This window comes from Leguminivora glycinivorella, chromosome 4 (genome assembly GCF_023078275.1).
Source record: "Leguminivora glycinivorella isolate SPB_JAAS2020 chromosome 4, LegGlyc_1.1, whole genome shotgun sequence".
NCBI classification, from domain to species: domain Eukaryota; kingdom Metazoa; phylum Arthropoda; class Insecta; order Lepidoptera; family Tortricidae; genus Leguminivora; species Leguminivora glycinivorella.
In genome coordinates, this window is record NC_062974.1 from 19,870,121 (window position 1) to 19,893,413 (window position 23,293).

At 37.2% G+C, this 23,293-nt stretch overlaps 1 protein-coding gene across 1 annotated transcript in view; it reads right to left on the reverse strand.

The window, feature by feature from the left end:
• LOC125225447 (homeobox protein dve-1) overlaps positions 1 to 21,917 on the reverse strand; it is a 123,798-nt gene extending 101,881 nt beyond the window's left edge. The window contains exon 1 of the mRNA XM_048129179.1: positions 21,766 to 21,917. Coding sequence (XP_047985136.1) covers positions 21,766 to 21,855 — 90 coding nt within the window. The 5' untranslated portion in view covers positions 21,856 to 21,917. The remainder of the gene's footprint in view (positions 1 to 21,765) is intronic.
• Positions 21,918 to 23,293: the final 1,376 nt, after the last annotated feature.

Below are 23,293 nucleotides of genomic sequence, written 5' to 3' on the forward strand. Positions count from 1 at the left end.
TTTATATTTGCAATATAATATATATGTTTATGAAAACATCGGGAAGAATAAGGGACAATAAACTATATTAAGTACCTGGATTATTTGACTTTCCTTTGTCTTACTCGGAAGATACGATTATTCAAAATGATGTGATTCATGTTTTCATATTTGGCAGAAAAGTTTAAACAATGTCTCAAAGAAGTAATTTCATTAAGTATGAAATAAGTTAAAGTTCAGACACATTTTTATCCTTATGTGTTAATTATTCTGATTGCAACTAAATAAAAGTTGCTGATGCAACTTTGCATAATTCTTACGAGTACTAATTTCCTTGATTAAAGAAGTGATGTATTGAACGTTGTTGTAGCAAACTACAATGGGTAACGCAATGCCATGCAAATAAATCTTCTGTTGCCCGCTGACCTTCGCAATGCAACTGCAATCCATCCATCCGATGCAACAAAAATACTCTGATAAAAAAGAAAACAAGATTTAGCTTGGTTACTCTGCATCTCATCACAGGAGCACTTCGACAGTATACTCGCCCGTGATATAAGCTGTCTGTCTCTTTCTAGCTTTTTTAAGTCTTATTTAGTGCCTTAGTGCCTACTGCTGAGAAAAACCCCGTCGTTACATTCTTGCCAATCCGGATAAAATCCGAACCACCCCGCCATCTCTTTTTTGGCTTAACTGCCCCTCTATGTAGTACAACTTGCCTTGTCGCGCGCGAGTCTATACTTGAAGTCGCGGTTGATGTATGGAGTCGCGCGCGACAAGGCAAATTGTGCTAAAGGGTCTGGTCTCCATTCCGTTTTACACCTAGTGTACCTGTCAGCACGATAGTACACTTTATTATACTGTGCTGCCAGCTTAAGTTAGTACAGTTAAACACAAACCACTCCTTTTTTTGGGCAGTCGTGTAAAAAAACCCTGTGATCTGTCTTTTAGCTACTGTCGTGTCACTCCTACGCTAACCCACCAGCTGTGTTTTGTGTTAGTGTGGGTGTTTCCGTCAGTGCGCAGCGATCGCAACGATTGCTCACGCGTTTCGCATCACTCACCCCCACCCCTCCCCCTAACGACAACTTGTTCTCATACAAACTTATATGTATTTTCATTCGATATTCAAATCATTATCTAATTATGCATGTGGTAACTGTAATTGTTGGTTTGATATATGCAAAGCGCGGTTCTACTTAGTTGCGCTGATCGGGAAAATCAGTATTACTGGTATCTGTAAACCGTTAGTATTGTTTTATTACTCTGCCCTTTTAAGGTAATAATTAGCTATACATGTTTTTTCTTTGAATTACTGACTACGTATTAGGTATTGATACAATCTAATTACATATGTGGTGATAATAATTAATGACGGGTTAACTTGAGATCCGATAAATTGTTGAAAAATCATATTTTTACATGTACATCCACACTATTATAATGGGAAAGTGTGTGTGTTCGTTTGTTTGTTCATCTTTCACGGCAAAACGGAGCTACGAATTAACGTGATTTTTAAGTGGAGTCACATTTTGTCTCTTTCTAACGCGCGAACACACAACTGCATGCTACTTATTATAATAAAATTGTATTGTATAAACAAATAAAGCACTTACCACTTACCTGTTCAGTGTTCATCTCAATAGTATATTAGAAATAAAAAATGTACCATATAGTAAAAGATTATAAACTGTAATTCTGGAAGAGCGAGGTCTCCTGATACAGGTACTTCGTACCCACTAGGAGGACTCGACAACTATGTATTTAGCAATGTTGATTTTTATAAAATAAATCATTTTCATTTTTTCATTTTCTTTTTTTTTTTTTCATTTTTTTAACGCGAGCGAAGATAAAACTTAAAAGCTAGCTTTTATCTAAAATAAGGCCTTGAGGCATTGTACCAAGGATGCTGGAAACATTTCCTTGCTGTATCGCAATGCTGATAAGTTGTTTAAGAAAGTATCCAGATATCGCCAACCAGTCGCTTCGCTATTTCTGTAAAAAAAAATTGTGAGCACTGGGACCCCATGGACCTAGAGTTTCAACGCCAAAAGGTAAAAAATGCTATCAATAATTTAGTGCATTGGTAGATTTAGAGATCAATAGTGGATAAATGTAATCTCACGGCTTATTCACCTTTTTCAACGCCTATAACCCAACTTAAATGATGCCGTCACGTTTTTTCAAAAAGTCGTGACCTCACTTTTTGTCAACCCAATTGAAATCCGAATAACGAAAGCTTCGAACTTGACCGTACAATGAATTCGATCGCAATTTAGGGCTAAACTCAACAGGGTTTTAAAAAAGGAACGCACACATGCATAGGGCGTGTCGACGCGCACCAATGCACTCACCCCATTGTTTATCCCACGATTAAAACCAATTCAAACACTAACTCGCACTCGAAAATTAAGCTCGAGTGGTGCTACGGAACTCTTTGTTTTAGGCACAATACGCACTCGGCGGCAACGAAAACTGGGGACATGGGAAGGAATACATTTCGCACGATTAAAACCGTTTTATATCGTAATTTTCAATAGTATCGAGGAGTTAATTGCTTATCTTTTCTTTTTAGCTTAGTTTTTTAATTTAAGGTAGGTATTTTGTGGGTAAGAATCATCTATAGTACAAATATTTATGTTACAAAATAGTGCCCACAGTCACGTCTATAAATATCTAAACATATCAAAAACTTATTAGTGGGGAAAAAGATTCAAAATTGAATACAGGTGTATGTATAAATATTTATGTAGCTGACTCTACCGATGACTCTACCGTGATATGAATATATGAATGACTTGACTCTCTAGGAGAAGAAATATCTCACAAAGTACTTTCGGCTACTGAAAAGGAGTGTCTATAGGAACGAATATAAGCATGGATAGATATCGCTATACCATCTGCATTAAAATTTGTACCACACACTTTTATACACTCTTTTTGTAGTCTATTACAGGATGCTACTGATGGAAAAGTCAAACAATTCTTTATTGAAATAGGCTTAACAACTAGTGCTTTAATGCTGACTGTACAAGGTATAGGCAAAGACATATATAACTCCGTATAGACAGATAAAGTCTAAGAAAAAAACCTACCTCAGTACCATACAGAAAAAGGTTCGGTGGCCTAGATGGCATTACACCTTTGGGGTACGCTCAGGTAGATGGCACTAATACTAATATTTGACATTTTAACACATATCAAGCTAAGAATATGGGCCAAATTGTCAAAACTGAGGTTCAAAAGTTTTAAGCCTGTGTCAAGAGATGGCAGTCTATGCACTGTGATTACACATTTTACTTCGACAGTAACTCTCTATAATACTCGATCCTCTTTGGTATAGGTAATTGTTCAAAGCGCCAGTAGTCGCTTGGATTAGAGTAGGGTGTCGAGTAGGCTGCGCCGGCGCCGCGGCAGCTGACGAGGTTTTTACCAATTAACCCTATTGTGCCGCGCGATGTCGCCACGATCGTTATCATTGCGGTTTTAGGTTTATACTTGCTTTTTTTATTGGAAATTATATCATGTATTCATTAGTATTCCCATTTCGAACGTGCGTTTCATGTCAACTTTTAATTTTCATTTCATTTTATTTTATTTATAAGACCTAATTTTATTAGGGTTCCGTAGTCAACTAGGAACCCTTATAGTTTCGCCATGTCTGTCTGTCCGTCCGTCCGTCCGTCCGTCCGCGGATAATCTCAGTAACCGTTAGCACTAGAAAGCTGAAATTTTGTACCAATATGTATATCAGTCACGCCAACAAAGTGCAAAAATAAAAAATGGAAAAAAATGTTTTATTAGGGTACTCCCCCTACATGTAAAGTGGGGGCTGATTTTTTTTTTCATTCCAACCCCAACGTGTGATATATTGTTGGATAGGTATTTAAAAATGAATAAGGGTTTACTAAGATCATTTTTTGATAATATTAATATTTTTGGAAATAATCGCTCCTAAAGGAAAAAAAAGTGCGTCCCCCCCCTCTAACTTTTGAACCATATGTTTAAAAAATATGAAAAAAATCACAAAAGTAGAACTTTATAAAGACTTTCTAGGAAAATTGTTTTGAACTTGATAGGTTCAGTAGTTTTTGAGAAAAATACGGAAAACTACGGAACCCTACACTGAGCGTGGCCCGACACGCTCTTGGCCGGTTTTTTCTTTACAAGCCTTCTTGAGCTTAGCGTGGGGCTCAGTCAATCTGTGTAAGTATGACCTAGACCTATAATATTTATTTATTTATTTTAATAACACTAAATATGCTTTTTGCAATTATCTATCACAAATATATAAATATTTTACTACTACTAGAAGTACTAGGACTACTACAAACATAGGTAATTAATATTCTTGTTTCTGGGTAGGTAACCTGCAGAAATTCACAAGGTACCTTAAGTGTAACCGTTTATTTCATATAATGTACCTATTATATCTTATGATAATCGCAAATAAATTCCAGTCATACAGGATATAATATATCTAAAAACCAACTATGCCCGTACATTCAACTCGCTCTCAATTGCACCAAATTTCTAAAATTACTTGATCCTAACCACCAGTAACGATATCATGTCGAGGTATAATGAAAAGGGTTTATAATCACGCAATATTTACGCATACTTTATCGTCAATCGATAATTAATATCTGGAGGCTGGACGGGTAGACGCTCCCGAATTTCGCCTGGAATGACGGGCCATCGCGTTCGCGTAATCGAACCGGCAAAAAATAAAAAGTGAAGCAAATACGAAATACTCCATTACTGAGTCGGATAAGGCGGGTGTGGAGTCGACCATGGGTAAAAAAATTTCTATATACAAAGCGGGGTTTTAGACAGAGTTGTATTCAGTTACTTAAGTATATAAAACTTACTTTTACAAACTTACTTATAACTTGCAAACTTTTTTGCAATAGTATTGAATAGAATTTGATTTGAAAAGTAAAATATAAATGCTTTTGAGACTGAACTTTTTCAACTAAATATATTATTAGAAATTCAAAACCTATAGGGAAGAAAAGTAAATAGGGTGAGGTTGCCAACAATGAGCCACCAAAAATTAAAATCTTAATAAGTCAGTCATAATAGGTCCAAATTAAATTTTTTTTATTCAGTGCATTTGTTTTGTTATTTATCTAGCTCTAAATTTTCATCATTATTTTTTAATAAAACTGAATAGAAGTCGAGATATTTTAGTTTTTTTAAAAGATGAACAATGGCTCATTGTGTACAATCTCTGGTACAGACTGAACCGGTACTATGTATTCAATGAACCGGCCTAGTACACAATGAACCTACCATTATATAATTGCATAGTTTTTGATAAATAATTGCAAAATATACAAACTGATTTAGGTAAATATGGGGCAATTTAATAAATACAACATTTACAATGTCAAAAATGCTTATTTATTTAAACTAAGAGTAGTTTACTAATGTAATCATCACAATATTCTTCGTTATATGAAAAATAAAATCTTGCACTTCAAAAAACTTAAATAATATATGTATTATCATATATTTTTGTACTATATAGTAACGTTATATTAGATATATTTATATTAACTCTTAAACATGGCAAAAGTTGTACGAAATAGACCTTCCAAAGGCTAACTAGAGAATTACCTAGAGAACCTCCTGGTTCATTGAGTACTCTAGCCTTGTGGTTCAATGTGTGCTAGATATACATTTTCACTTTTTAAATTCGGTAAAAAATAAACGGCACAAGAAAGCCGCATCAGTGAATGTCAAAAAGATAGAGAAATAGTCACTCCGCACAACTGATTAATTAGATAAATCAAACATAACTACATTCTGAGAAAATAAAAAAACTAAATACTTAATTTTTTTCTGTTTTCTTGTCCAAAATCACAAAATACTTCACTACACGTGCAATTTCAACGCAGACCGGCCGCCGACTGGGGAGCGAGCGGGGGAACCTTAGCGGCGCGTGCCTATGTTCGCAGTGCAGTTTGGCAACGTCGCATTTTCAAATAAAACCGTTGGTTCCTTGTGTACCACTGGTTCTCTGTTGCCCACCTTACCCTACGCAAGCAAGATAACCCGCAAGTACCTACTGACAGCGTTCCACTAAAGATTTCTAAAAATATGCATTTTTATAATTATAAAAATCTACACGACATCGCGATTTACCGCACTCGACATATATATCTCATTGATCTCCGTATTATCGTAGGCATATTTATTCCTATCCATATTATCAGCATTAAAATGATGCTACTCTGACTAGAGTTGCTACCGGGCGTAATAGACGCTAATCAATGTCAACGGTATTAGCACATATAAAGGATTTGAAGGTATTAAAGAACTATTTGCTAGACTACAAGGCCGCATGGAAACTACTTCATGACAAAGCAATATTTTATTTTGTTTAGTTTCTTATTCCGCTGATACAATAAAAGATGCTCGCTTTTTTAATTGGCAATAACTCTGAAACTAGATGAAATCTAGAAAAGTTTATATGAAAAGTTATTTGGGTTCCTCGCGACTAACTAAGTAAATTACTTACAACACAAGTTTAGGTAAACCTATCAATAAAAAGTTACACATGCATAGGAGAATAGGTACAACTCCAGTAAACAAAAATGTTATATTCTTCTTTTCAGTTTAGTGTGGCAAGCCGCAACATTGACATTCAATCTGAAACACACATAGGAGGTGGAGGATACAACTTCAGTTAGCAAAAATGTTATTAATGTTATGGAGAATATTTCAGCCATAATATGCTCATCATTTCATCAACCAACACTTTTCCTCGTTTTTGGCCACTCCACGCCACTTCTGGCCCATTGCTCCCGCATTGTGTATGCAGGGCGCGGCCGCCCGCGGGCCACGTCAGCTATTTGCTCGTGTCCAGAGGGCTAAGCCATTCAAGGCTAAGACACGGGGGCCAGTTTTTGGCTGATTTCGACTTGATCCGCCACTTGAGCACCCCTGCCCCCGCTAACGTACAGGCTTCGCTGTATTCCCGTTGCGCGTTTTTCGCTGGCAAGTCGAGACATCAAACGAACCAGGCCTCGTATCCGAATGGCATTTCTGCGATGCGAAATGTAGTCTTGGTCTGTCGCGCCAGCACGCAAGAGCGATAGAGATAGATAGCTACGAAAGAGATATCGCTTACGCTTCTAACCGTCTCACTCTTCTCTCCTTATCGCTCGTCTGTATTGGCGCGACTGAGCCAGACTGCGTTTCGATCGCCACATAGCGTCAACGATTATCACTTGGCAAGACCGGCAGCACAATGTGGCTCCTTTTTAACCCCCGACGCAAAAACGACGAGGTGTTATAAGTTTGACGTGTCTGTCTGTCTGTCTGTCTGTCCGTCTCTCTGTCTGTCTGTCTGTCTGTCTGTCTGTGTGTGTGTGTGTGTGTATCTGTCTGTGGCATCGTAGCTGCCGAACGGATGAACCGATTTAGATTTAGTTTTTTTTTGTCTGAAAGCCGAGTTAGTCGGGAGTGTTCTTAGCCATGTTTCATGAAAATCGGTCAACTATGTCGCAGTCGGGGGTTTTTTCAAAATTTTAATTTTGTGGTTAGGTTATACAATGAGTAAAGCAAGTGCATTTATATTAGCTGGTTCTTATAAATCTTCGACTACCAAGTGATTGGTCCTCACCCTTTGGTAAGAGTGATACCTGCTTTGTTTGCTACGTGTCCGCGTTTCTGGTGTCGCAAACATTTTTATTTTATACCCTTTTTTATGCGATGAGCATTGAATTGGCATCTGCTACTGTTGAGTTTTTGGTGTGATTATCGTGCTGCGTGATTTGGTTCGAAGTTAATATAAGTATAAGCTAAGATTCTCGTATGTGTATTATCTTCGTTAAAGTTCAAAAATGTATATCTGCTACTGTTTTTATAAGTACTTAGTACATATTCGCTAAGGTACTACTGATCATGTCCTCATTTTGTAGACTTTTCTGTTAACTATCAAGGAAACAAATTAGTAGCGACGCCTGCAGCTAGCATAGGTACATGTTTGATACTCTATTTCTTTTTGAGTACATGTATTTGTGACGATCAACGTCACTCCTTCATGCACGTTGCCAATATAAGTTTGCGTCAAAATGCCAATTAAAGCTATTTAAAATCCGCATACTTTGCATAATTTTGTTTCACCCCCCTTAGAGAAGAGTCTTGACGTAAATGTTTAATTGCATAATACATCACACCCAGATTCTCAATCACAGCATTCCCAATTACACCCAATATCGCATCTCAAGATTACTTAGCAAAACATTAGCGTCCATTATTAATTGGCCCAGGTGCGAGGATTATCCTTATTAGGGTACCGCAGGCGGAGACATGCATTCCCGCTCGTCTTAATCATATAAGAGGGTTTACGAGTGAGATTACTGAACATGTAGTGCTCAGTGTTTTAGGTTTGGGTGAGCGAAATTTAGACTGTCGTTGAAGGAATGCTTGGCAAACGTACGCCCTAGCAAAATACGAATACGCTTTGCTTAACTGAAAATTGTATAATTTACGCCAGGCGATTAAATACATAGATATTTCTTTTGACGCCTTCGTTTGAAAACAGGGGTTCGATTTTTGAATTTCAGCGCACTAATTCGCCGTTCGAAAGTTTGTGGAAAACGACGTAATGCTATTTTTGAAAAAGGACGGCTAGTAATTTTAAAACTAGCGGTAATGACTACTCGTTTTCGATTCTGTTAGTAGAATTTAAATAGCTAGTAGTGGAGATATTATTGAATGAATTTCACGAAATCGAATGGCCGAGATTCAAAAATTGGCCCCCAGGCTAACAAAGATTCTAAGTAACTTATGATTCTAAGTATTTTAAAATGTATCAGTTACATAGGTATGGTATGTAATTATTATTGTAAAAATGAGTCGTGCGTAACTCATATCATATGGTAATATTTAATATTATGTAAAAATCAAAATGTCACGATTGAAACAGACGGAGATAGAAATAGAAGTAAAAGCTGACTGTACAAGAAAAATAGCAAGCAATAACAAAGAGTTGCTTGTACTTAAACCTATACTCAACCCGGCAACTATCTACGGAGTATTTAACCAGGTGAAGAACAAACGTTGCACCCGCATCGAACGCATTATGCATCCGTTAAACCGTTAATAGGTATTCATAAAAACAATCCATACATTTATTTTATGGTTAAACACGCCCCATCTAGCTACTGCACTGACATGCATTTTCAATTCTTTATCATACGTGATATTTAATCTCTCTTTTATATCTCATTTTTAGGATTAGAAAATACGACGGTTTTGAAGAGCAATTTTCATTGTAAAAACGCTGTTACCAATATTTTTCCTATGTATTATTTATTGAAGCCACAAAAACAGTGTCTCAAAAGTAAATCATAAATGGTTTTCTAAAGGAGAAGATAATCTTTTTCTTATGCATAAATAATCATGTATAGCCATGAATGTATCTGATAACACAAATCATCACCTTACTGTGACGCGATAACTTAGTGGCCTACAAATCGAATCGATCTAGCACCGGAATTTAATTTCAATTTAGACACAGTATCCATTGTTGACAATACAAGAACGCAATCCAATTATAGTAAGCCTTTCATTTCCAATAGATTAAGTAACAAATATTTTAAGTAGCGTATTTCAAAACACGTTGAAATTGCGAAAATTAAAAATGGAATTGAATTTGAAACGCGTCGTGTCGTGCGCCGCTCTCCGCCGACTATAATTGCGCCCGCGCAGATTATCAGCAAGTGCTTCGATAACGCATGAGCACGAACGCGTGTTATTAAATTTATTCCTTTTTCGCCAGAATCTGCATAATGAGGGGGGCAAAAAAGCAGGTAATCGCTAGAGTTGGTGCGTCGCCTACCTTTGGAGAAAGGCCCGTCTTTGTCTGATGTATCGAATATGATGAATATTTAAGTACTCGACGTTAAGTGTATTATTTTTGTATTATTATAGTGTCGACGATAAGGAGCTATTATTTCTTGTCAAACGAGGCATCGCTATTTTTTGCTAATTGATTTAAATTTCATGACTTTTTTTCTTGTAATTAGGCACTGGACTTTGACTATCTAGACTTTGCGTCTGTTCAAACGGTTAGCCAATTTCATGTGGACTGAATAAATATATCGGAGCACAATGTTGTAACAATATTCTTTAATTACTTTCATAATGATCCCCGTCACCATGATTGTTGCAACATTGTACTTAATTCCACCTGTTCGACGAAATTGACATAAAAAAACTGATACGATTTGATTGACTTGTTACTTTGTGTTTTTGGTTTGAAGTGATTAAATAAATCAATTGTCACAGGTATTTATGAATAATGGTAGCTAAGTGTAGTATAGTTAAGTCAAGCCATTTTGTTTAATTAATATAATTATTACTCTGATGTTCTTGCAAACACGTAGAATCAGGTTATAAATGAACAGTCGAAACATTATTTTTGACAATTATTATTGAGCTGATTGGTTGACTAAATAGTAAATATATTTAGAAGCAGTCCGGCCCTGCCGAGCCTACGGCTACCAAAATTCCTCGCCCGTTCTTTATCCCGCTCCTTATCTCAAATTTTACCAAAATATGGGGTAAGTATACTTAATATAATTTAATGTGATAATGATAACGACGGCTCAAACTCAACTCAGTGCATTACACCCGAATATGCGATCAGATGCTACTTATATTTTATGTGAAAGTCATTAAATATTCCAAACAATTTCTTAATGGCGTGCCCATATGATCGGACATTCGTGAGAAATGGTAGCTGTAACAGGATCAGCGCAAAAACGCGCGTGTCGCCGGGGCACTGCGCGGGCGCAGGCGCATGCGCTGCAAGTAGCCAGTAATTTATGGTTAGTTTTTGGCTGCTCCCGCGCAATGCAGCCTCGCGGCTTTTCGCTCGGCGGTCACAGACCTCGCTCCTTCAATCTCTACTTATCCGTCCGCTCCGAACCCCATTATTAATCATTTTTCCAACAAAAAACGCCTCGAGATCCTATCTCGCCGGCCCAGAAGCTGCTAATCGACTCGCTTTCGAAACTTTTGAATTAACAAACAATATCGCAATCGATATCTATCAGTATCACACGTGTTGTTACGGTCTCGCTCATTGTGCCGCGAAATTAATCTCGGAAGTTAAGCTGCGTCACAAAGCGCGCCGGCGCACGGTGGCTATTGCATTGGCATTATAATGTATAATTACCTTTTAAAAAAGTTTTTTCGGGTGTCTATATTAAAACGTCAATGTAAATAACTTGTTAGCCGCAATCTCATTTCTGGACGATTGGATATCACAATAGTGGACGTGATTTGAGAAAGGTAACGGTGTCGCGGCATTATCCGCGATGGGCCCATTAGTGAGCGGGCGCCACAGAACACCCCACTAGAAGCCAAATGCAAGCGATATTGTTCGAGACGCAAATCACCAATCCTTGCGGGGTGAGGCGGGCGCGCACGGTGCTGCCATTGGTCGTTTCAAATAATGGCGCGCCTTTATGATTAGCAGTAGGGATGGGAATGGGACATGTCTATTATAGACAATGGTACCGGTACCAGTACTGTGGTGAATTTGTTTTGCAACAAATTATAATATTATAATTAAATTATAATAAGGCCTAGTTACCCTTCGGGTTGGAAGGTCAGATGGCAGTCGCTTTCATAAAACTAGTGCCTACGCCAAATCTTGGTAGTAGTTTCCAAAGCGGACCCCAGGCTCCCATGAGCCGTGGCGAATGCCGATGCCGGGATAACGCAAGGAGGATGATAATTGTGATAGCATCTCAATAAAAATCATTCTAGTAACTAATAACTAAACTGCATTTTTACTTACGTTTACTAAGTTAAATAACCAACTAAATATTCTAAACTAATCAATGAACTAAATACTACTACAGACTCTACAGATTCTAGATAATTATTCACTATTACAAATCTGCTTTCTTTTATATTTCATAAAATGGTAGCACATGGTACGAACGGCAGTACGAAGTTCCCGCAACAGACATAAACTAACATGGCCCCATGCCTAGTCGTTTACGTGAAAGGGATAGCATATCACATTGTTAACTCGGTAAAGAGGGATGGACGCGCCTCGGCGCCGCTCAGCACAACCATATTGACCAGTATAAATGAACTCCGCGGACAATAAACAATATTCAACAAAATAATTAATTTGACTTAACTGTGGAATGTTGTTCCATCTTTTTTACATGTAGAAGTGTTAGAAGACTTGCCACACCACTTTATGCTGTAAGAGACCATTGTTTGCAACCAAAATTGATTATTTAAGATTTTTTCCCGAGCGGACACGGACACTGTTAGCGGGTCGTATACTTGGGCGCTACTGATCGGTGTCGCACGCGTTCAAACTTTTATAAACCTGATTTGTCGTATGCTTGGTGACCGCGAGTCGCCCTGTAAGGGCCATCTTGTTGTATTGATCTGTGGCGGGCGCCGACGCGTGCGCACCCGGCTAACACAACTACCCGACAAAAAATAAATGTACATCCAAATATTGATCGATTCATTCAAGATGGATTTTATTGTGTTGTTTATTGTCAAAATGCTATTCGAATTATGAAGCAATCGCTGGAAGGGAGACACAAACTTTCTACCCGACTTCATCTACAACTATATTACCTACTAAATTTATATTACAACAGATCTGCGATTGACCCTAAACACACCAAACGAAAAGTAAAAACAAGGCCTAAGTCTGGCTCACCAGTACAGTCTTGCTGAATTTTTCAGATCGTAACAAAAATTGCAATGAGCTTGAGGATGTAAAATTTGGCAAAGCTGTTCTGTACGCTATGATAAAATTCCAGACTTCGCCTTCAACGGGTGACCCACCAACACATTCAAGACTATAGGATTCAACCTTATATTTTATTAATCAAAGTTTTATTTTATTTTACTGTCAATTCCAGACTTCGCCTTCAACGGGTGACCCTGATCCGTCACCATCACAAGTAGATGTCGCGTATAACAGGTAAACCAATACATTCACGACCATAGGATTCAACCGACTGCGGCAGACACTCACTTGCGGCCAGCGTATATCCACAATTATAAGGTCGATTCAGTAGTTACTCTCCGGCAGCGGCGACCCGAAAGGTACCTACCGCGTTCAAAAGTACGTGGTTGAACAAAATTACTATAAATGTTACTCGACATCGTAAGATGTTGTTATTTAATACTATCCATACTAATATTATAAATGGCAAAGTGTGTGTGTCTGTTTGTTTGTCCGTCTTTCACGGCAAAATGGAGCGTGGTTTTTTAAGTGGATGGAGAGTGACATAGGCAACTTTTTGGTCTCTTTCTAACGCGAGTGTAGCCGCGGGCAAAAGCTAATAGTTAATTACATGTATTAGTATAATAATACCACATTATATCAGTCGGAAAACACAAAAAATATCATTATGCATATTATTCTTATCCACGTTTATCCAAATCCGCTCGCATGTGTTGCGTACGTACACGACGCGCTTGTGTGCACCCCGCGCGGTGTATGTTTGCTAGAAGAGTTACTACTGGTTACTGTGGTATAGCCAAGCGACCGCAGCCCAAGCTATAATGAGGTCCGACCCAGCCATTGTCCGCCACCGGACCTAAATTGAACCACGCCGTATTTCACCTGACATCCAGTTCAGTACGTGTGCAATTGCACGGATTATTTGACTACTATATTAACCTGTCATTTTTTGTACCGCCCGCGCACGAGCCACTTTCTACATCTGGACGGAATCGCGCTATACTTTTTTTGTTGAAAATGTCGAAGTCATCATCCAAAATTAATCTATGTGTAACGTTATACGCCAGTGGTTTTGAGTCTTTTGAATATTCTGCGGTTATTAGCTTCACTGTTTACTGTTAAATAGATTTGTTGTTAAGTAGAGGGCAATGTATATAGCTTCTAGAGGTATGATTAAAGTAGTGCTAGAAGAAAAATCTAAAATATTTGTATAACCTGTGAGGTGACACTATTCCATGGCAACAATCCAAAGTTTTTTTTTAATAATTATAACATAGTAATTGTAAATTTCTTGAATATTGTAAAACTAGTTTTATTAACAGTGTGTGAACCTGCCTTAAAAATCTATATTATTTATGGTCATGGTTCATTAATATTTCTTGTATGTACGTAGTTTTTGCACATTGTAATTTTTCCTCAGTCACCCGTTGACCACGAATGCTGTAAAGTGTAAAGTGTTCGAAACGTCGGGATGAATAATTGTAAATTCATTATACGCGATGTAATCCGTTTCCACAGTTTTATTTCATGAGTAATTATCGCGGTAACCGAAGACAATATTAATTGAAACTCTTCTTTATTCATAACAAATAGGTATAAAGGGTCTATAACATTACATAATACATAACCAAGCAGCCAATGAAATTTACCACGTGAAAAGTTAATAATACAGATAAAATATGGGAAAAATCCGCTATTTTTTTTTAACCGAAAGAACATTGAGCAACATTCTATTTTTAATAAATTGTGCTCAAAGCTTTATTTTATTTTGTTGTCAATTGCATAAAAGTCTATATTGAAATGTACAAAATGCGTTAAATTAATAAATTATACGACTTTACAAAAACAAATTAAAAAATAATTGACTACGCAGGGCAGGTACATAATTACGTTAGGATGCGGATAGGTTTATTAACCACAATCGGCAGCAGAGTTATCGATAGATTTACAATCTATCGATAAGTGTCGATAAATCTTTGCCCCTGTTTACAAATATCCGCCGAGCTAATCCATTATCGCGGATTATTGTTCGTGCGATAACTCCATTACGTTCGTTGATAGCGCGGGTTCGCTGCAACTATTCGATTTTCTTTGATTAAAGAATGACTTGATATTTCATATGCTGTTTTTTTTCTGTTTGTTCGAATTTATCAACTATGTATTGCATCATAGACTAGTTTGAGTACATAATAAACGAGCTGTTGTAATACTATGATACCTATCTATTTCAGTTTCGATTTATTGTTTAAGACAAGACAACATGCATATTTTAATATTACTTTATATTGTTTTCTAAAATAATGATCAGGGGGGTTACCATGATCTGCTAAAGCCATTGCGACTGCTTAACATGACTTGCGCGACAACGCAAGTCATGCTAAGCAGCCCGGTGCGGTTAACTTTAGTTTTGTAATTTGCACCTTCACTTTGACATACCACAGGTTGATACTGTTACTTCATAGATATTTCAGAATCATAAATAAAATTAAGCGTAATACACAATACATATTCGTAGCCAAAACTTAGTGCTCACTATACATTTGATACTGACTTATGAAGAAAATCAGCATTTTGGACAGTTTCCATACTGCCTGCACACTTATTTTAAGTAGGTATAAGGGACATTACACTTTGTAATTTAGTAAAAAAGAGCCTTTATAAATTCTTTATTACACATTTTGTAATAATTTATAATAAGTACATATCGGAGTACTATTAGCAACGTGCAAGTTCTTAACGTATTTTTATCCCCATATAAAAAAGCTGGTGTAGGCTATAACTGTCACATTTCGCCAAAGGTACCCGTTCAAGCTATCATCAAACAGCCTTTGAACCTGCATGTGCTTATCGTACATAAAAAGGCACATAATTATACCCGTGTCATTCACGAAGACTCCTGCCTTGGACCGTATTGTCAAGAGATAAAAGGTCGTATTGGTTGAACTCGAGCGCCACCGTGTATGGCACGATACATGCTAAGTACCACCTTGTTGCGGGTTCCTAACAAGTCGCAATTCTCAAGCAATAAAGTAACATACGTAAGCAATTACTGCCCTGTGTTTTTGCTTGAACTCTTGGGTATTGATTATTCATTTCAACGATTGTTGGCTTCAATGTATCTATCCTCGATTTTCTCGATAATCCGTCCTCATGACTAGTGTTTTGTATTCTGATTTTCAAATTGTTGTCTTAGCAGGTTGCGAAAGCCAACCAAATAATGTCACACTTATAAGTTTTAGCCTTATAAGTACGAAAATAGTACTATAATGTATTATTTAACTGTAAAGTACAACATACAATTTTAATTCAAGAAACACATGAGGGTTCCATGCTACCTTGCATATTTCCTTTGGGCAGTACTTGATGGCTAAATATTGGACCATATACGTAGTAAGCGCCTGGCATCCGTTGGCTCGTTGGGTGGACGACATTCGAAAAACCGCGGGTTACGTTAGTAACTTATTATTAATCTGTGCCGCGGGGCACTTCTGGATGAGATTAGCCCAGGACCGGGATAAGTGGCGTATACGAAGGGAGGCCTATGCTCAGCAGTGGGCGATTAATGGCTGAAATGATGATGATATGTAGTAAATTTATAAAATACTGAAATAAGTTACCTTTGTACTGTGTTTTGGCGCCGTTGTTACTAACATTATAAATATAGAGTATTTATGTATGATGTTGTATGTATGTGAAAGATGCAGTTTTAATAGTATAATAAAACATCCCGCCTAAACTAGAACCAGTTTCAAAGATATAGATAAATTAATGATGGTCTTAATATAAATTAGTCCACTTAAATTAGCAAATAAAACCGCATTGAAACCAGTAGGTAATATGGTTAACACTTAAATTCCGATTAAGTTTCTCAATAAGCTGGCATTAGCTTTGATTGTGCGGCTAAGAAACTATTATAGAAATTCCATTTTAGTAGCAGGTTATCCAACTGGCTACTTGAACGATTTTGCTTTATTTCGCGATTGAAACTCCATTAAATGGTATATTGCTTAGTAATGTCACTACACCATATCATATATCATTTTCATAGAAATGTATGGGATTATTACAGGTTTTATTTTCTGAACTGAATAATGCGTTTATTCAAATATTCAGTTGCCATATGGTAATTTTTTCAATTAAATGCAAGGAACCAAATAGTTTGAACCTAAATGTATCTAATTTAAAAAAAACTCAGTAAGATTATTGAGATTTCGGGGCTTTTAATTTTTTTTTATCTCAATCTCAAAGGTATTTTTTAACAATGAATGGGTTATTTTCTGTTCATTTCGCTCAAATTTCAGCAATTATTCGACATGTGTCAAGTACCCAATTAATAGGTAGCCTCTCTTATTTATTATTTCTTCAAAATAATCACCTATTTGCAATTTTAGCGCCACTATTTAAAATAATAAGTTAATAGCATACAATTAATAGCTCTATTACTAACACTGATTTAAATTTTCACGATTATTACACATATAAAAAAAAAACTCCAATTGCTAATTCGAGTCCAAAAAAACTACTACGATGTTGCCACTGCAATAAAATGTTTGTAAAATAGTATAATCCTTTTTTATAAAAACACACGCCAAGATAATTTATTTATTATTTATTTCAATCCTTTGATTTATATATTTAATAGTCTTTTATTATTTACATAAATACTAGGACGCTCGATCTTCTTTCTTTTTTTCCGTGATTTTTAGTTGTAAAGTTGGTATTGCGCTTGTATCACTTCAGGTATCAATAACATTTGGTGCTATATTTTGCGGTATAGAACAAACTATTGATGATATAGATATTGTGACCAATTTTTTATACATATATTTTACAATTAGCTAATCAGCGAAATAATGTATATTGGGCTTTATGGTTGCCACGGCCGCCATTGTTTTGGAAGCGGCCATGACACCATGGTCTGTCAAACTGTATTTGAATTTACTATTATGCATGATACACAGATATACAGACTACATCTCTGATATATGATAGACAGACGTTAATATGCAAGTAGCGCTTTATTGACAACCGACACTTATGAACCTTTTAGATAAAAAATGGCACATGTAATGATCTATTGTTTTACCTTAAAGAGAGTATGTAAGTTTGAGTAATGTTCTTCAATTTATGGTTCCAAATCTCCTGAGGAGTCTCAGAGATACATTGGGCACTCGTTACTAAGGAAATACCTTTCGTGAGCCCCTGACTTCGCCACGCGCCATTCTGAGAGCCAGTTCAGGTGCTACCCTTCAGCAATAACATTCTAATATTGGTAATGGGTTGTTAGACTCCAATGACTAATTTAATAAACATTGGCGAAAATTGCACCTGACTGAGATAGGGCAGCTTTAGTGCATACATTTGTCTGGTTTAAGTTTTATTATTATTAGCAACGTGAATGAAGGTGATGTTGATTGTCACATATACACGTAATATAATGCGAATTACCAACATTTATCATTAGTGGCGACCGGTGGAACTAATTTGACGTATGAGAATTAAAACAAAAAAACTAAAACGAATTTTCTTCACAATTTTATCATCAAGTATTCTTGGATTTCTTACGTGCCAAATAAAGAATGTAGAAGGTTGGCGAAACCTGAAAAGTATTTTGACAGTGACATAAGTGACATTGACAGCTGTGACATTGACGTATCTGTCGTAGTTTTTTTGGACTCGAATTAGCAATTGGAGTATAATTATTTTTAAAAAAATATTCCTGTCATTAATAAGTGTAAGCCGAAAATAATATCGACAGTCGTTAAATCGAATATCGTCAGTGTTGTATGTCGACAGAGTAACATCCCTAGTGCGCAAACAGTTCAAGTTGATAATCAAAACCAAGTGCGGGTAGTTCGAAAAACTCGTGCGGCTGTCAGAAGGTGTTGATGTCATTTCAAGCCAGTCTTCTCCGAGACCACGGGGACAACGCCGTCCTTGAAACGTTGGAGGTCAGTTTAATATGTAGTTATATCTATTACTAACCATTCTCTAATTAACCTATGCACTATGTACATACTTTATTGACCACATAGGTTATTATATTTTATTCAAAACCAATTCATTAATACAATTTATAATACTAACTCATTCTAAATATACAAAATTACACAATAATACAAAATACAATTAACAATAATTAATACTTAAAAGCTAAGAAACACAATATCCAAAAACTAAACCATATACATCTCCCTACTATTCAGTCGTCGAACAGCCCCCCACGAGTCATTCCCGGCGCAAAAGTACCCAGCACACTCGCAGCGTTCCCCCGTTGAACTGCGATGGATAATCTTTGCACCAGAAATGACCCGGAGCGTGGATCAAGTCCCTTTGCACGCAACCGACTACCGAGCTCCCTTAGGAAGGACCGCGCCTCTGAGCACCAACACCCAGTGGTCTCCACCGCGAGAGGCACAAACAAATACCCGCTCAAGCACGCATATTTCTCTCGCTTTTTAAGGGCGGCTGATTCAGCTGCTGACTCCGCTAACCCCGCTGTGCGACCTAAGTGGGAAGCAGCAAAAGTGCTGACGCATGTAGCATCCCACAGCAAGCACTTCCCTTTCTCCCAGGGCACCAGGTTCATACCATCCGGCCTCTTGCCATCAGACCGGCTAAGACCCGGAGGCTCAAGCAAACATGGCACGTTAGCTGAAATCAACGCCCTGCGTATGATGTCATTCAGAGCGTGATGGCGTGGAAACCTCCCCGCACATCGACAACAACTCAAAGCGTGATGACCATTGCTCTCCACCATGGTGCCGCAAATGCGTAAATGAGGTACACACACATCGCAGCCCAAACGGAGAGCAACCGCCACCCGCAATGAATCGTTGTCGAGGAGGGTCCCTATATGAGGGGAGGGAAGCGCCGGCAATCATGCTCCCGACTCCGGACTCGATCCCGCAAGGAGCCTAGCCCGGTCCGCTCCCACTGAGGGCTCCAGCAGGCCATCAAACACCCGCTTCACCCCAACGTCATCCCACAGCCGTTGAATACCCTGTCTCTCAGGCACAGGCGCACCCGGATTGAGAATCTTCCAAGCCTCCAAAGCATCGGCAGCGTAAGGTATGGTTACTCTGTTACTGTCTATACCTAAGATTTGAGCGACCAGACCCACAACCCCACCCGCCGAAGCCAAGAACGCAGGAAGACTCACGTCCCGCACGCGTCGAACACCCAGTCCACCACTTCGAATCGGTAATGACGCTTGATCTGTACCGAGTTAAGGGCAACGTTAAGCAGGGACTCCACAGACTCCTTTATCACATTACCAAGAGAGTCCAATTGCTCAGGGGAGAGCCAAGCTGGAACGGTGCGCAAAAAATATGTGAGCCTGGGAACAGCAAAACAAAGCCGAAGCAGAGTCAGAGCAACGTGCGCCGACAGATACTTCAACCTGGATCTAGCAGATAGGATAAGCTGCCTTTGAACCTCGAATGCGCCAGGAACGGCCTCCTGGAAAATAGGGGAGCTCTTCAATAGGGGAGATTCTCTAATTAGTTTTCATTCTAGGTATTTGTGTTTTTATCGGATATTATACATATATGGTATTTCTTTTGAACATTTTGTAATAAGTTATTTAGTAGGTAGTATGTGAAAACTTTAAATGTTGTCTTATTACTTAACCTGCTATGTATATTTTTAACAAAACAATACCACCTCATTCAATTAATGTTTAATGTCACAATCTTCAAACTAAAAACTACGTTTATTTAAAACAAATATCAATACGCATAAAATTTCACCCTACCAAAATTAAAAGAGAAAAAAAAACAAATAGATACTTAACACTGATTTCATTTGAAAAATCATCAGCAACGCAGGCTTCGTCAGGTGGATAATAAAAATGAATTATGACATTTTTATTTACAGTATTTCATTTTAAAAGTGTTTTAATTAGTGTTTTCTCACTTTTATGTCAAAATTATTTGCACCGTTAAATTTGAATACTAACCTTTTTTTTTTAAATACGAGTAAGTACCTAAATACAGTTTAAACCTACATACTTACTTAAATGCCAGCCAATTGAGCTGGTTAACTTTATAGTAAGATCAATAATATTTATGATAAGAATTATATTTATATTTAGATACTGACAGTATAAAAAAGCTATCATCTATTAGAATTTTGAGGCGCGACTATTTGTCAGTAACAGAGGAGACGCCACAACTTATTGAAAAACGGTTCGTAAAGTCAGGGGACGAGGCCCAGTCCCAATTGAATTTAGTGTAAGGAAATAGAAATATGATGCTTATAACATTACTGTGCTTATGACTTTATTCTTCTGAACTTCGTACTCCCAATATACCTGACATACAAGCATTTGTTAGGACACTCAAGGAGCGCAGATTCTACGCAAAATGGGTTTCTAGTGGTAACAGAAAACTTAAAATCATTGCCGTTTAAATTAGCTAGACGAAAATATTAAAATTATTTTACTATCGTACACAAAAATAAAAAGATGATGAAATTTTATTGCAATAAGTGCTAAGTAAATAGTAGTTATAATTATAATGAAAAGATTATACACCATGTACTCCAAATCACGAGACATTAATTCAAAACATTATTTATCATATTTCAAGTGTTTGTATAAAATAAATCCCATTATATCAGAACATCTTATCAAAATTAGGTTCTTATAATGATGATCCCCGACCTTCTGCCAAACATGTTTGTGACTAACGTTGTTACAATTATTAATAATTATTATTGAGTCGCATTATTAAATGCAAATTTTCTTATCTTGATGAACTTGAAGTGATTGTGCCTTAAATATGACGAAGTTGATCTGCATACAAAGATGCATGGGTTTGTTTTCATAATAAATATGTGATAGCCATGAAATTTAATACATACGATTACATGTTACACATTAAGTGTAAGGTTAAAATTAATATTTATTTATTTTACTATTGTTGCCAATTTGAATAAATCAATGATCTCAGACAGTCATTTCTCTCATAGCTCTACACTCCGAAAAAAAAATTTTCTCTGTTTTCACCCTGAAAAAATAAATAAGAACTGACCTGCGCCAATTCATTGGCCCCTTCCGTCTTCACGGTGTTGGCCGCAGCCCACGCCTCAGCAAAAGTCTCCATAGCACTTTGAAAGTCCATCTTTACGATTCACGACGACATCGACATGCCGATATTCGTACACCGTACGCGCGTGCTCTCGGGCCGACCGCCGGCGCGCTACTGCCGGTCGGCCCCGCCCAGCGAACCGCCCGCGCGAAAAACCGATACCACCCGAGCTTCCCGTTTCAGCGCTTTTCTTTTTTAAGCCGCTATTTTTAACGAGTTTCTTTTTTTTCGCAGCAAAGCCCGGCCCACGGTGGTGGATGGGCGGCAGCATTATTTACACTTGTAATTCGCAGATTGCTACGTACTGCTTAATTTGTTACGTACGGCGGAACCGGCGTTATCTGCATCAGATTATCACCTTTCTTTTGATTGCTCGAACGTGCTATAATGGTTGCGTTTTTTTTATCTGCTGTTTAGACGTCTTTAATGTAGCGTTTTATTATAATAGACGGGATGGACTGGTTAATACGTTATAACATTTATTTACATATTAGAAATCTCTCTTCGGTCAGTGAAAGAATAATTGTATCAAATATCTTTAATGCGGGTTAATGTGCACACGTTTAGTAATTTGATGCAGATTCGATGAAAATCTCGTTTATTTGTTAATCTAGATTAAGTAGTTTCAGCAGATTAACGTTTATTTGTTAACCTAGAGCTTAATTTATACCTAAGTACTGAGTTTTTTGTTCCGCAAAAGTAGCTCTAGGTTTCTCCCAGTTTTTTATATTAAAACCAAGGACCATTTAATACTAGACTGATATAGCCCATACAAAAAAGCGTACCCCTGAAAAAAGCTTAATTTTTGCTTTAAAACTAGATGGCGTTGTTTCGTAACCCGGGAGTGGAAAAAAACATATTTTCACCCATATTTTTACTTGTTTTTATATTATATTATGAATAACTATCAAAAAAACTTTATTTTAATATCAAAATATTGGTTCAAAACACAATTTTTACAAATTATATTTTTTGGTCGTCCTCGACGTAGTTGTGATCGCTTCGCTGGCTAAGTTTGTTCGCAAGTTGTCTAATTATTGCCAAATAAAATGACTAGATGACGTTGGTGGACTAGGAAAATGTCACATCCGTTTCGTTGTTCATTAATATAATATACTTAGTGATAATAAACCTATATGTTGAACTCAAATACGTTCAACAAAACGCAATCATTGTGCCAACAGATGTGACATCCATGTCACATCACAAATGTCATTGTATGATTTATTGAATATTCATATTATGGATATTAAATATTTTAGAATCGCAGCAGCAATGCGAGTAGAGATACAGAATTAATAACGGTATAAATTAATAATTGTATGACCAATAACCTCATACATAAATTTACCAGTTTAGGTGACAGAAGGCGAATCCAATTTGTAAACATTAAATGTGCTAAGGAAAATAATCTTTCCGATTTTCAACGGGACACGGCTGAAGGGGCGAGCTGGTTTCGACTGCGCCCATG